Raw genomic sequence first — 16,337 nt, 5'->3', positions numbered from 1 at the left:
TACATTACATTTGTCTATGTTAAGGGTCAGTTGCCACTCCCTGCACCAAGTGCCTATCCGCTCCAGATCTTCCTGCAGTTCGCCGCAATTTTCTAATGCTGCAACTTCTCTGTATACTACAGCATCATCCGCGAAAAGCCGCATGGAACTTCCGACACTATCTACTAGGTGATTTATATATATTGTGAAAAGCAATGTTCTCATAACACTCCCCTGTGGTACGCCAGAGGTTACTTTAACGTCTGTAGAAGTCTCTCCATTTTAGTTTAGATGGCCTCGAGTAAGTACAGAAAGGGCAACAGCCTCAAAGGGAGCGGGGCAAAGTCAGGACATGCGGGGACCAAGCGCCAATCGGTATTGTAATTGTAAACCGTCGAACCTGCATTGGTAAAGTACCGGAACTTCAAGCGCTGATAGAAGGAACCGAAGGTGAAATCGTTATAGGTACAGAAAGCTGGCTGAAGGCAGAGATAAATTCTGCCGAAATTTTTACAAAGGCACAGACGGTGTTTAGAAAGGATAGATTGCATGCAACCGATGGTGGCGTGTTTGTCGCTGTTAGTAGTAGTTTATCCTGTAGTGAAGTTGAAGTGGATAGTTCCTGTGAAATATTATGGGTGGAGGTTACACTCAACAACCAAGATAGATTAATAATTGGCTACTTTTACCGACCTCCTGACTCAGCAGCATTAGTAGCAGAAAAACTGAGAGAATATTTGGAATACATTGCACATAAATTTTCTCAGCATATTATAGTCTTAGGTGGAGATCTAAATTTACCAGATATAGACTGGGACAGTCAAATGTTTAGGACGGGTGGTAGGGACAGAGCATCGAGTGACATTATACTGAGTGCACTATCCGAAAATTACCTCGAGCAATTAGAGAACCGACTCGTGGAGATAACATCTTGGACCTACTGATAACAAACAAACCCGAACTTTCCGACTCTGTACGTGCAGAACAGGGAATCAGTGATCATAAGGCCGTTGCAGCACCCTGAATATGGAAGTTAATAGGAATATAAAAAAAGGGAGGAAGGTTTATCTGTTTAGCAAGAGTAATAGAAGGCAGATTTCAGACTACCTAACAGATCAAAACGATAATTTCTGTTCCGACACTGACAATGATGAGTGTTTATGGAAAAAGTTCAAGGCAATCGTAAAATGCGTTTTAGGCAGGTACGTGCCGAGTAAAACTGTGAAGGACGGGAAAAACCGACCGTAGTACAACAACAAAGTTAGGGCTATGCGTGAAGCGTTCAGTGAATTCGAAAGTAAAATTCTATGTACCGACTTGACAGAAAACCCTAGGAAGTTCTGGTCTTACGTTAAATCAGTAAGTGGCTCGAAAAAGCATATCCAGACACTCCGGGATAATGATGGCATTGAAACAGAGGATGACAAGCGAAAGGGAGGACTCGAAACCCCGATGGGGGAGCAGCGCGGCCCGTGAGAAGACGCCCTAGAACGCACGGCTACGCCGCACTTCCGTAGAAATGACTGATCTATCTCCACGTTCATGTTTCACTGCCACTGAAAGTTCTACACTGTCTGACAAGAAAAGCGAAGCAACCAGAAGTCATGGTCAGATGCTAATGAAACTATGTTCACTTACAATCTATCGGCGGGTATGTAAATGATTACAGAGTTGCAATTCTCTGAGGCAAGCACAACGTTTATTATTGTAACCAGGCCCAGTGTGCTATATGAAAGGTGTTAACAGTATCTGATGATGAGTTATCACTGTAAAGGACACGGAGATCCCGTGTACTCGTATGAGACAGCATTATCAGTACCTGACAGAGATTGTGAAACTCCATTTCTCTGGTTGGTCGAATCAAGCAGTACCCAGATTCATCGGGCATTGAGATGTAACCATGGCCCAATGTTGGACTGCATTAGCACTTAAGGGCAACGCATACTCGTCATCAGTGTTCCTGTCGATCGCCAAAATGTGCACAAGGCTTTTTGCAACCCCTTCACATCTGTCATAAAAGAACTACTGATAGACTCCCTGCTACATTCTGTATCGTCTTTCACCACTGACTGCAGAGTAGCAGCAGGCGGACTAGAGAATTACCATCCCATGCGTAAGCTGCCATTAACACAGCCCCAAATGCGGCTACATTTGGAGTAGTACGGTGTCTGGAAAGCATGGTCTCCTGATAAATGCGTTCAGCCATGAATCGTGGTTCTGCACTGTCTCGGATGGACATGGTGTAAGGTTCCATTATTCCAATGTTTTGGAGAGGCACAAAAGTTTTGACCCTGGGATCATGATATGGGGAGCCATCGAGTATGACTTCAGTTCATGGCTGACAGTGATTCAGGCAAATCTGATGGCCTAACAGTACAACACGAACTCCGTTCTGATGTATTACAGCTCTTGGACCATGTTAGTCCACACATGGAGAAAGGCTTTGTGAATTGTCTCCCTGATTTTGAGGTTCTTCATGACCAGCAGAACGTGGGATGTCCACGAAAGGACCTGTTTGCGACCAACTTGAATATCAACTCAATCCTAATATATCCTAACAAGAGTGTGCAGGATTCACAGCGTAGGTACGACAGTTTTGGCCCCATTTGCTTGAAGAGAGTGTACAACGGTTTTACGATACTCGTCCTAACAGAATCTACGCATGCATCCTGGTCCAGGGGGAGAGGGGGGCGGTGCAGTGTCATCCTGATACATGGATTCATGCTGCTAAGCTCTTTGAGAACTAGATTCGATTTTAAAAGGACTGAAATAACATCAAATACACTCTCAAACCACGAAGTTGCATTTCGTTTCCTCTTCATCTTCTATACAATTAATTTTTTTTTTATTAGGCAGTGTGTGCCACTGTAGGTACGACAGTTTTGGCCCCATTTGCTTGAAGAGAGTGTACAACGGTTTTACGATACTCGTCCTAACAGAATCTACGCATGCATCCTGGTCCAGGGGGAGAGGGGGGCGGTGCAGTGTCATCCTGATACATGGATTCATGCTGCTAAGCTCTTTGAGAACTAGATTCGATTTTAAAAGGACTGAAATAACATCAAATACACTCTCAAACCACGAAGTTGCATTTCGTTTCCTCTTCATCTTCTATACAATTAATTTTTTTTTATTAGGCAGTGTGTGCCACTGTAGGTACGACAGTTTTGGCCCCATTTGCTTGAAGAGAGTGTACAACGGTTTTACGATACTCGTCCTAACAGAATCTACGCATGCATCCTGGTCCAGGGGGAGAGGGGGGCGGTGCAGTGTCATCCTGATACATGGATTCATGCTGCTAAGCTCTTTGAGAACTAGATTCGATTTTAAAAGGACTGAAATAACATCAAATACACTCTCAAACCACGAAGTTGCATTTCGTTTCCTCTTCATCTTCTATACAATTAATTTTTTTTTATTAGGCAGTGTGTGCCACTGTAGGTACGACAGTTTTGGCCCCATTTGCTTGAAGAGAGTGTACAACGGTTTTACGATACTCGTCCTAACAGAATCTACGCATGCATCCTGGTCCAGGGGGAGAGGGGGGCGGTGCAGTGTCATCCTGATACATGGATTCATGCTGCTAAGCTCTTTGAGAACTAGATTCGATTTTAAAAGGACTGAAATAACATCAAATACACTCTCAAACCACGAAGTTGCATTTCGTTTCCTCTTCATCTTCTATACAATTAATTTTTTTTTATTAGGCAGTGTGTGCCACTGTAGGTACGACAGTTTTGGCCCCATTTGCTTGAAGAGAGTGTACAACGGTTTTACGATACTCGTCCTAACAGAATCTACGCATGCATCCTGGTCCAGGGGGAGAGGGGGGCGGTGCAGTGTCATCCTGATACATGGATTCATGCTGCTAAGCTCTTTGAGAACTAGATTCGATTTTAAAAGGACTGAAATAACATCAAATACACTCTCAAACCACGAAGTTGCATTTCGTTTCCTCTTCATCTTCTATACAATTAATTTTTTTTTATTAGGCAGTGTGTGCCACTGTAGGTACGACAGTTTTGGCCCCATTTGCTTGAAGAGAGTGTACAACGGTTTTACGATACTCGTCCTAACAGAATCTACGCATGCATCCTGGTCCAGGGGGAGAGGGGGGCGGTGCAGTGTCATCCTGATACATGGATTCATGCTGCTAAGCTCTTTGAGAACTAGATTCGATTTTAAAAGGACTGAAATAACATCAAATACACTCTCAAACCACGAAGTTGCATTTCGTTTCCTCTTCATCTTCTATACAATTAATTTTTTTTTATTAGGCAGTGTGTGCCACTGTAGGTACGACAGTTTTGGCCCCATTTGCTTGAAGAGAGTGTACAACGGTTTTACGATACTCGTCCTAACAGAATCTACGCATGCATCCTGGTCCAGGGGGAGAGGGGGGCGGTGCAGTGTCATCCTGATACATGGATTCATGCTGCTAAACTCTTTGAGAACTAGATTCGATTTTAAAAGGACTGAAATAACATCAAATACACTCTCAAACCACGAAGTTGCATTTCGTTTCCTCTTCATCTTCTATACAATTAATTTTTTTTTATTAGGCAGTGTGTGCCACTGTAGGTACGACAGTTTTGGCCCCATTTGCTTGAAGAGAGTGTACAACGGTTTTACGATACTCGTCCTAACAGAATCTACGCATGCATCCTGGTCCAGGGGGAGAGGGGGGCGGTGCAGTGTCATCCTGATACATGGATTCATGCTGCTAAGCTCTTTGAGAACTAGATTCGATTTTAAAAGGACTGAAATAACATCAAATACACTCTCAAACCACGAAGTTGCATTTCGTTTCCTCTTCATCTTCTATACAATTAATTTTTTTTTATTAGACAGTGTGTGCCACTGTAGGTACGACAGTTTTGGCCCCATTTGCTTGAAGAGAGTGTACAACGGTTTTACGATACTCGTCCTAACAGAATCTACGCATGCATCCTGGTCCAGGGGGAGAGGGGGGCGGTGCAGTGTCATCCTGATACATGGATTCATGCTGCTAAGCTCTTTGAGAACTAGATTCGATTTTAAAAGGACTGAAATAACATCAAATACACTCTCAAACCACGAAGTTGCATTTCGTTTCCTCTTCATCTTCTATACAATTAATTTTTTTTTATTAGGCAGTGTGTGCCACTGTAGGTACGACAGTTTTGGCCCCATTTGCTTGAAGAGAGTGTACAACGGTTTTACGATACTCGTCCTAACAGAATCTACGCATGCATCCTGGTCCAGGGGGAGAGGGGGGCGGTGCAGTGTCATCCTGATACATGGATTCATGCTGCTAAGCTCTTTGAGAACTAGATTCGATTTTAAAAGGACTGAAATAACATCAAATACACTCTCAAACCACGAAGTTGCATTTCGTTTCCTCTTCATCTTCTATACAATTAATTTTTTTTTATTAGGCAGTGTGTGCCACTGTAGGTACGACAGTTTTGGCCCCATTTGCTTGAAGAGAGTGTACAACGGTTTTACGATACTCGTCCTAACAGAATCTACGCATGCATCCTGGTCCAGGGGGAGAGGGGGGCGGTGCAGTGTCATCCTGATACATGGATTCATGCTGCTAAGCTCTTTGAGAACTAGATTCGATTTTAAAAGGACTGAAATAACATCAAATACACTCTCAAACCACGAAGTTGCATTTCGTTTCCTCTTCATCTTCTATACAATTAATTTTTTTTTATTAGGCAGTGTGTGCCACTGTAGGTACGACAGTTTTGGCCCCATTTGCTTGAAGAGAGTGTACAACGGTTTTACGATACTCGTCCTAACAGAATCTACGCATGCATCCTGGTCCAGGGGGAGAGGGGGGCGGTGCAGTGTCATCCTGATACATGGATTCATGCTGCTAAGCTCTTTGAGAACTAGATTCGATTTTAAAAGGACTGAAATAACATCAAATACACTCTCAAACCACGAAGTTGCATTTCGTTTCCTCTTCATCTTCTATACAATTAATTTTTTTTTTATTAGGCAGTGTGTGCCACTGTAGGTACGACAGTTTTGGCCCCATTTGCTTGAAGAGAGTGTACAACGGTTTTACGATACTCGTCCTAACAGAATCTACGCATGCATCCTGGTCCAGGGGGAGAGGGGCGCGGTGCAGTGTCATCCTGATACATGGATTCATGCTGCTAAGCTCTTTGAGAACTAGATTCGATTTTAAAAGGACTGAAATAACATCAAATACACTCTCAAACCACGAAGTTGCATTTCGTTTCCTCTTCATCTTCTATACAATTAATTTTTTTTTATTAGGCAGTGTGTGCCACTGTAGGTACGACAGTTTTGGCCCCATTTGCTTGAAGAGAGTGTACAACGGTTTTACGATACTCGTCCTAACAGAATCTACGCATGCATCCTGGTCCAGGGGGAGAGGGGGGCGGTGCAGTGTCATCCTGATACATGGATTCATGCTGCTAAACTCTTTGAGAACTAGATTCGATTTTAAAAGGACTGAAATAACATCAAATACACTCTCAAACCACGAAGTTGCATTTCGTTTCCTCTTCATCTTCTATACAATTAATTTTTTTTTATTAGGCAGTGTGTGCCACTGTAGGTACGACAGTTTTGGCCCCATTTGCTTGAAGAGAGTGTACAACGGTTTTACGATACTCGTCCTAACAGAATCTACGCATGCATCCTGGTCCAGGGGGAGAGGGGGGCGGTGCAGTGTCATCCTGATACATGGATTCATGCTGCTAAGCTCTTTGAGAACTAGATTCGCTTTTAAAAGGACTGAAATAACATCAAATACACTCTCAAACCACGAAGTTGCATTTCGTTTCCTCTTCATCTTCTATACAATTAATTTTTTTTTATTAGGCAGTGTGTGCCACTGTAGGTACGACAGTTTTGGCCCCATTTGCTTGAAGAGAGTGTACAACGGTTTTACGATACTCGTCCTAACAGAATCTACGCATGCATCCTGGTCCAGGGGGAGAGGGGGGCGGTGCAGTGTCATCCTGATACATGGATTCATGCTGCTAAGCTCTTTGAGAACTAGATTCGATTTTAAAAGGACTGAAATAACATCAAATACACTCTCAAACCACGAAGTTGCATTTCGTTTCCTCTTCATCTTCTATACAATTAATTTTTTTTTATTAGGCAGTGTGTGCCACTGTAGGTACGACAGTTTTGGCCCCATTTGCTTGAAGAGAGTGTACAACGGTTTTACGATACTCGTCCTAACAGAATCTACGCATGCATCCTGGTCCAGGGGGAGAGGGGGGCGGTGCAGTGTCATCCTGATACATGGATTCATGCTGCTAAGCTCTTTGAGAACTAGATTCGATTTTAAAAGGACTGAAATAACATCAAATACACTCTCAAACCACGAAGTTGCATTTCGTTTCCTCTTCATCTTCTATACAATTAATTTTTTTTTATTAGGCAGTGTGTGCCACTGTAGGTACGACAGTTTTGGCCCCATTTGCTTGAAGAGAGTGTACAACGGTTTTACGATACTCGTCCTAACAGAATCTACGCATGCATCCTGGTCCAGGGGGAGAGGGGGGCGGTGCAGTGTCATCCTGATACATGGATTCATGCTGCTAAGCTCTTTGAGAACTAGATTCGATTTTAAAAGGACTGAAATAACATCAAATACACTCTCAAACCACGAAGTTGCATTTCGTTTCCTCTTCATCTTCTATACAATTAATTTTTTTTTATTAGGCAGTGTGTGCCACTGTAGGTACGACAGTTTTGGCCCCATTTGCTTGAAGAGAGTGTACAACGGTTTTACGATACTCGTCCTAACAGAATCTACGCATGCATCCTGGTCCAGGGGGAGAGGGGGGCGGTGCAGTGTCATCCTGATACATGGATTCATGCTGCTAAGCTCTTTGAGAACTAGATTCGATTTTAAAAGGACTGAAATAACATCAAATACACTCTCAAACCACGAGTTGCATTTCGTTTCCTCTTCATCTTCTATACAATTAATTTTTTTTTATTAGGCAGTGTGTGCCATATTGGTGCAAGTATTGTCTTAATCATCCAGTTTGAGGATAAAAAGAATGCGCTTCAGCTGGAATGCACTGACTGTGTAGTCCTCCTGAAGAGACCGTTGGAGAAATTAGTGTGCTTTGACGTTATTTTTCATGGCAGAACAAACCATGATATCTTGAAAATTGTAACTAATTCGTAACCAAACCACAGCATGAATAGCCAGTAGGTGTCACATTATCTATGCATTTCTTGTGACAGTTAATAAGAAACCAAATAAAGCGGAAAATCTACAGGTTTTGTTAACTTTTGCATGATTCCAGCTACAACGATAACAGAATACAACAGCCACCACAAAAGACGCAAGCACTAAATACAACTGAAAACAGCTGTGAAAGTATCTTGCATTGAATTTTAATGGTAATATAGTATATTGCATTACAGAGCATTTATTCATTAGTTGACAGGTAAATTTTCCTTCTACATCTACATCCATTCTCCGCAAGCCACCTGACGGTGTGTGGCGGAGGTGCAATGAAGTCTTCAAATAATACAGAAACCATTGAGGGACTATTTTAGAAATAATGCCGCCAAAAAATAAAGAAACCAGTCACACCCTCAAAATTCTCATAAATTTCTTTATTGAATTCAGAACTTTGCGAATATTTGCAATACGCTGAAGTTTGGTTTCAGCTGTCTCAGTCCTGAAGATATTAATGATGAGACTCAACTTTCTAGAAGACTGTTCTTCTCAAAAAATGGCGTCAAGTACTGGGCAAAGGACAAATACTCAGGATTTGTGTAGCATTTCTGCAACAACTTGTCCACATTGGCTGCATAGTTGGGTGACGATGTATCGAGGTCGAAATCGACTGCCTCTAGGTTGAGCATGACAGGCAGCAGGTTGTAGGTGCAGAAGACCCCTACTGGTGCCAGCTGCTGCATGTCCCTCATCAGCTGCTCCAGCGGGTAGGCGTCCGCCTGTTGCTGCAGCCCCAGGGCTCGCAACGTGTGCTGCAGGGTGCTGTGGTACTCGGACAGCAGAAGGTCTGTGTGCCGCTGCAGCACCTCCAGGCTGGTGCTCGTGTGCAGAAAGTACTGCAGGTCCTCCGCTGGAGATCCGATATGGGCTCCCTGAAAAATCCAACAGTAATGAATTAATCACTGACTGTCACAAGATACAAGGATCTGTAAGGCAGACAGGTGTTTCAAGAACGCAAATAAGAAGAACAGAAGATCACAAGGAACATTGGCCAGTGTAAACTCTCAAGGATCTTTTGGATTCCACCTCTCGACAAATAAATATGGGTCGCTGGACTCGCACAAAGAGACTGAAAAGTGGGCACCACTTTATTTTTCTGCTATGGTCTGTTCACATCCGCAATTGAATGTATGAAGGGACACAATTTAATATCACAACAACAGTGTCATTATGACCTAACTGTCAGTTCCGATGTTTGATGAAGCTCAAGGGAAGTAAGCTTTGCCTGTTTTAGGATCTGTCCCAACATGAACCTGGAATAATATGGGGAAACCTCAGGAAATGCAAATCAGGATGGCCAGAAGAGAGATTTGTAGTCTTTTTGCCTCGAATATGAATTCCACTGGAGAAGTTACACAGGCACAAGCAGTCTTCACAGAATTACAAAAAACATGAGAAGTGAGACAGGCCCCAGAACAAGGACCTCTCTTTTGGGTGCAGAAACATGGGAGGTAATTAAACAGTTCCAGAGAAGAGCGTAGATTTTTTTAAAACGGTTTTCCGCATTCTCTCGTCGGTGTGAGGCATACGAAACGGTGTTCTCTAGAAACTACCCCAAAGAATGGACATCTCCATCGCAGTGGAAAAGTCAAGAAACCGTTGGATTGGATGAGTGTAGATAGCATTAAATGATGTCGTCAGTATTGCACCAAAAATAAAAAGCCGCAGTACATTTACAATCGACTGGAGTAATGATTTTTTTGTTATTGTGATCACGATCAAACTAAGATACCAGATCACATGCACAGCCATTGCCCAATGTTGCTATGTAACACTACAAGACCCCGATAATAAAAGCTGAAATCTGGTAACTACATCGTAACGTAAATGAATTGCGATTGGGATTCCTATTTAATATTTTTATACTAGTGCAGTCTCTCAAGTTCTGAGAGATGACAAGAACTCAAAATGTGTTGGACTGGTGTCCATAATGAAAGGCAAAAACAATTATTGTATACATGGAGAAAAAGATTGAGAAAGTAAGGATCCTCATCAATTCATGTCTTTTGCTCAGTACCAATCAAAACAGAGAAGATTTCTAGTTGTCATACAGCCCAGTAAAGAAATATGAGAAGGAAAGTAAAGAAATGTTGAGAACTGTATATTCAGTCCTACTAATTTAGTATTACGTAAGCCCTACTAAACAGCATGTTTCGTTGGATCTCCTAGACACCACATGGAAGCTGACATTTGCATAATTAACTTAGAACTTTTACGATAAGCGTAGTGCGTTATCAAAATTATCAGGTGGGTTCGAGCTTATGTCAATTTGAGTATTACCTGATAATCGTAGAATATGACTTCGAGCTCTTCGTTCGAGTACTGGAACATCATATTGTTCTTCTGGAAGTCCCCGTGCAACATGACAGTGAGTTTGTTGTCGCAGCTACTAACGGCGTCAACAGCTTGCAGCAGCAATGCGTCCGCGAATTGCAAGAACTTGTCCTTATACCTCCGGAACCACGGGTAGCGGTTGAGTATTTGAGCCATCTTGAGGACGGTCGTCTTTGTCTGCGACTGAAGCAGTGGGATCTGGCTGGAGCCAAAAGTGACGGACTCTCGTAGCAGGGGTTCAACTAGGGCGTCCTGGAGCGCATTTCTCGTGGTGGCAGCGTGGAGGCGCGCCAGCCCACGCATGGCGACCAGACAGTGGTCCAGATCCAGCCCGCGAGCCGAGGCGGCACTGGGGGCCTTGCGGAAGCCCGCGGCCACCACGTCCTCCAGCAGCAGGCAGCCGAGCCCGCCTCCGAACACACCTGGGCAGGCGGGCCACAGCGGCCGCCACGCGCCACCTTCAGCAGCCTTCAGCGCCGCCTCCGCAGCGGGCAGAGTCCTCGTGTACAGCACGCTCTCCCTCCGGAACAGCCCGTCGGAGCTGAGCGCACAGTCCCCACCTCTTTGCAGAGACACCTTCACCACCAGGCTGGCCGCGTCTCCTTCGAGTGTCTGCCCCCGCAGCAGCAGTGTCTCGCTCATGAAGCCACCCCCGCCGCTGCAGGCGTTTTTCACCTGGATGCTGTCCTCTACCACATCGAAGCCTGCCTGTTTGAAGGCTCTGACCAGAAACTTGCTGCTGGCCCAGTCAGGATGGGATTCCTTCTCCACTATTTCTAGCACCATGTCTGCCGGTGTTTCACTCAGGTACCTGCAAATAAGTCATAATCTTCACTACTAATCCATATTGCTCTTGATGTGACAGTCATACCAAAGAACACTCAGGTACTGTTCTCTGCGTTAGCCTAATCGGTAAAAATCTCTTCATCTCTGAATAACTACTGTAAACTACAGTACACCCATTTGAACCCACTTGCTACAGGAAAGACTTGCTCTCCCTCTACAATTTTTGGGCTACAGACGTCCACCCACTACCAAATCGACCATTCCAAGATGCTACAGGATGTGTCCTATTTGCCAAACTCTCTTTCAGCCAAATTGTATCATGAATTTCTTTGTATCTTGTCTCAAATTAGTACTCTTTACTAGATGTAAGACATGTCAATCTAATCTACAGCATTCTGCCAAGGTACTATATTCCAAAATCTCCTAGCATCTACCAGCCTACTGTTTATCATTAATATTTCACTTCCATGTATTACGATACAACAGACAAATATTTTCATAAAAGAATAGAAAATTCAAATGGACGTTGTATTGGCCAAAGCGGAAACACAAGACATCAAGTTTCTGCAAAGAAGAGAGTATGGTTGAAAGGAAAATTTACTATGTCATATTTCACGGACGTCATGGCTAGCAGAGTCAGATCATATGCGCAGTTGGACAAGGTTGTGGACGAAAAGAGAATTCATAGAAACTTTACTTGCTTTTGTGTTAAATTCTACATGAGGATAAGTGTCAAGTGATTTAGACGATACTCCTCTTCAGAACAAGATTTTTGTTGTAACCCCTTGTGACCTGACTGGATGTAAACATTGATGTAGCACACGGGCACTGCTGTTTGTCATATATATTGATAATACAATGAAGTAAGTTAAGCAAATTTCGCTACAAAAAAAGTCTCGAGGCAAATAGGTAACATAACACTGCAGACAACAGCATCTTTCATATCGTAAATGAAATAGATGTAGAATGAATGCTATTTAATGTAAACTACTTATTTATCAAATAATTTCGGTTTAGACTAAGCAGAATTATGAAGATAATTGATAACAGCAGAGTTACGACTTACTAACATGAACACTTGACTTTCTGACATGTACAACTGCACTGACCCAACCCACCCCCCACCCGCCACTGCTCCCCAGTAAGTCACTCCATTGACTTCTAAAGGCAATCACGCAAACATCGTACTTCAAGATGCAATGGAAAAAAGGGGACATCGATAGCAGATTAGCAGATTATTGCAGGGTACTACACTCACTTCAACGAAAAGTATTTTCTGGTGTCAAATAGTGTCACTGATTTGAAGAACATATTTCTGAGATAAGAAGCCTACAAGCACAACATCATGTTGAATTGAAAAGTGTTTCACTGATGAATTACAAAGGCAGAATCTGGAACCATCTAAAATGTCACTGATTTGAAGGACATATTTCTGAGGTAAGAAGCCTAGAAGCACAACATCATGTTGAATTGAAAAGTGTTTCACTGATGAATTACAAAGGCAGAATCTGGAACCATCTAAAATGTATTGTTGCAAGAAGAAGGAAGATTAGAATTTGATATCTCATGGACGAAGACGTCATTAAAAATGTCACAGTAGCGTAGTCGCCAAAGAGTGGCGTAAGAAACTGGGCGTAACCGAGTTGTATGAACCTTGCCATAATTTGCCTCTAACGATTTAGCGTATCCAAGAAGAACTTAAATCAGGTTAAATGGATTCGGATATTAACACATTTTCTTTATTACGAGATCGAAATTGGGACATACACAGTAAAAATTGCGTATTGCAGGTGAAAGGGGCCTTTGAAAACACCACAGTCGGCTTCTTCCCCCATCCTTGCTCAGAGCGAGGTAGTGAACGCTCACTGACCATGTCTCAGACGTAGTATGAAGAGCTATTTTGGTTTTTCAGCTACATTTAATTGGGCTGTGTTACACCATAGTGTGTGAAATCATTCCTAATACTTTGCATGTGACGTCAAAGAGCAGAGTGCTTTATTCTAAATTTTCCTAACCGCTGAGGATCTGATTAATGGTTAGTAATGCTGTGTGAGCTTCTATAGACAATCTGAGACCACACAAGAATAACACGTAATGAATTTAAACGAGTTTCCTAAATGAGACTCACTGTCTGTCTGTCACTCTGCATTCATCATAACAAGCCATGCTTAAGCAGCCAATAAAGACATATTGATTCGATGACAAAGTGCGTTTACTCACCTGGTAAGCAAGTAGCGCGCTGGAGATTCTCTGCCTGTGACTGATGCTTCCAATATGCTGTTGCTCGTATATATATAATAAACGTACTGTGGGTTTATCTGTTGGGTGATAGGTTGATAATTTCTGTCCTTGGAAGATACATTGACTTCTTCTGATTGCAGACTCTTCAAGTTCATGCAACCGCGAAAATCGTGTATACAGACGATGCTGTAATTGGCAGATCTAATCTAAAAGATGTTATCTGCCTATTCGTAGTCCGCATGATACCACTCAGTACTGCTGTCACTGCAGCTGCTTTATCCCAGGAGTTCATTGACCTACAGTAACATACCACATTGATTTCTATGACATCCTGTGCAAATATCTCACTTGTATCACTTCAAGAGAACGTCACTCGTCTTAGAAAGTTAGCCAGTGCCAAGAAAACTGCTCAGTAACTCTTCCATGTTGTGGATAGTGGATAGATTCTGATAATTGTGAAAGTTGATAGGGACCCGCACCTCGTGGTCGTGCGGTAGCGTTCTCGCTTCTCGCGCACGGGTTCCCGGTTTCGATCCTCGGGGGAGTCGGGGATTTTCTCTGCCTCGTGATGGGTGGGTGTTGTGTGTTGTCTTAGGTTAGTTAGGTTTAAGTAGTTCTAAGTTCTAGGGGACTGATGACCATAGATGTTAAGCCCCATAGTGCTCAGAGCCATTTGAACCATTTTGATAGGGTAATATCGCAGCTTACTGAATGTAAAACGTTGAAAGACTAATGCTCACACTGAATATTTTTAAGTGTTTTTCAATGTCCGCCACCTTATCTGAGGAGTCTGCACGTCTCCACGTCTGAATGCCACGCAGCACTGCCGGCTTCGATTCCCAGCTGATAGCTGGGCAGACACGTTGCGACAGATCATTGAGCGGAGGTTGGCAGTAACTGTAATTTGTGTGCCTCTCGCTGTGGGAAAAGGAAACATTGGGGACAAAGGCCTAACGGTCTGTCAGCGTGACTAGCGAAGGACGCCAGGGTAATAGGGGACCTGGACACTCAGCTCCAGTGAACGTACGCAGATTCGGTGACAATCCTGTAAAGGCTGGTAACATCATCTGAGGGTGTCTGAAGGTGTTGTCATAAAGCGAAATCCTGTATGATTTCTATCTAAATTCGTTTATGAGGGACTACTTCAAATCCTTTGGATAATTGGATAGCGATATGTACATATATAGATGGCATAGGGAGGGTGAGGCAGTGCATTGGCGGAATTGCCATTTGTACTTACATGATTGTTGTGAAAATGTGTCCGACGAGATTATGGCCGCACGATGGGAATTAACTGGCTTTGAATGCGGAATTATAGCTGAAGCTAGACACAGGGGAAAATCTCATTTCGCAAATCGTTAGGGAATTCAATATTCCAAGACCCACAGTGTCAAGAGTGCACCGAGAATGCCACATTTCAGCAATACCTCTCACCACATACAGCGCAGTAGCCGACAGCCTTCACTTGATGACCGAGAACAGCGGTGTTTGCTTAGAGCTGTCAGTGATAACAGACAAGCAATACTGCGTGAACTAACAGCAGGAATCAATGTGAGACGTACGACTAACGTATACGTTAAGACAGTGTCGCGAAATTTCGGGTTAGTGGGCTATGACAGAAGATGACTAACGCAAGTACCTTTCCTAACAGCGCGACATCACCTCCAGCGCCTCTCCTGGTATCGTGGCCTTGTCGGTAGGACCCGAGACGACTGGAAAACTGTGGCTTCGTCAGGTGAGTCCAGATTTCAGAGCTAATGGTAGGGTTCGACCGTGGCGCAGACCCCAGGAAGCTACAGACCGAAGTTGCTAACGAGGGCACTGTTCAAGCTGGTGGAATTCACATGGAACAGAATGGGTCCACTGGTCGAACTGAGCCGATCATTTACTGGGAATGGTTATGTTCGACGACTGGGGGACCATTTCATGTTCCCAAACAACAATGGAAATTTTATTGATGACCATACGACATATCACCGGCCCACAATTGCTCGCGATTGCTTTGAAGAACGTTCTGGATGTTTCGAGCGAATGATTTGACACCCAGACTATCTGACATGAATGCAGCTGAATATTTAATGAACAAAATTGAGTGGTCACTTTGTGTACAAAATTCTGCAGCGGCAATCTCTCGCATATATGGACGGCTATAGAGGCAGCATGGCTCTGCAGTGGTCTTCCAACTACTTGTTGAGTGCGTATCACGTCGAGTTGCTGCAAAACGCTGGGCAAAACGAAATCCGACACGCTGTTAGGAGGTATCCCATGACTTGCGACCACAGTGAATAAAGGGCTCTTTGGAATGGTTTTGATCGCCGATGGTAAAAGAAAGCTCCAGATAAAGTGTTGATTGAATATCTTGGTTATTACTGCATACATTGTAGGAATGTGTGGCTCAATTATACAGATTTGATGTTCAGTCAATATTATACAAAGTTTACCCTTGAAAGTTAAGAGGCTCTGGTAGATGGTTTCACTGACCACAAGGGTGTCATCAGCGATTTGTGGTCGTCTGCCCTAAATCGGTAGCTTATGGATGCAATGAACCATGCTTCGTGGTAGTAAGCAGTAAATTGTGTGTGTGTGTGTGTGTGTGTGTGTGTGTGCGTGTGTGTGTGAGTGTGATGAGTCACACAGTTGTAGCTTCAGTTGCATACTCTTCAAAGTGAATAAATGCTAATATACTGTCCCTTTCTCTCTGTACGCTATAGAAGGGAGGCTGTTTGCAGTTCTTAAACAAATTTCTGATCTGTCTCTCTAGACG

The 16,337-nt window shown here is 43.4% G+C and overlaps 1 protein-coding gene across 1 annotated transcript; it reads right to left on the bottom strand.

The window, feature by feature from the left end:
• Positions 1-8,610: 8,610 nt before the first annotated feature.
• On the bottom strand, positions 8,611-13,578 carry LOC126335810 (uncharacterized). Its single transcript, XM_049999275.1, has 3 exons — positions 13,553-13,578; positions 10,493-11,357; positions 8,611-9,084 (listed from the first exon to the last, which is right to left on the bottom strand). Exons 2-3 carry the CDS (start codon positions 11,330-11,332, stop codon positions 8,677-8,679), a joined length of 1,248 nt encoding a protein of 415 aa, XP_049855232.1. The 5' UTR covers positions 11,333-11,357; positions 13,553-13,578; the 3' UTR covers positions 8,611-8,676.
• Positions 13,579-16,337: the final 2,759 nt, after the last annotated feature.

The sequence above is a fragment of the Schistocerca gregaria genome, chromosome 2, assembly GCF_023897955.1.
Source record: "Schistocerca gregaria isolate iqSchGreg1 chromosome 2, iqSchGreg1.2, whole genome shotgun sequence".
Taxonomy (NCBI): Eukaryota; Metazoa; Arthropoda; class Insecta; order Orthoptera; family Acrididae; genus Schistocerca; species Schistocerca gregaria.
This window is presented reverse-complemented; position numbering and strand designations above follow the sequence as displayed.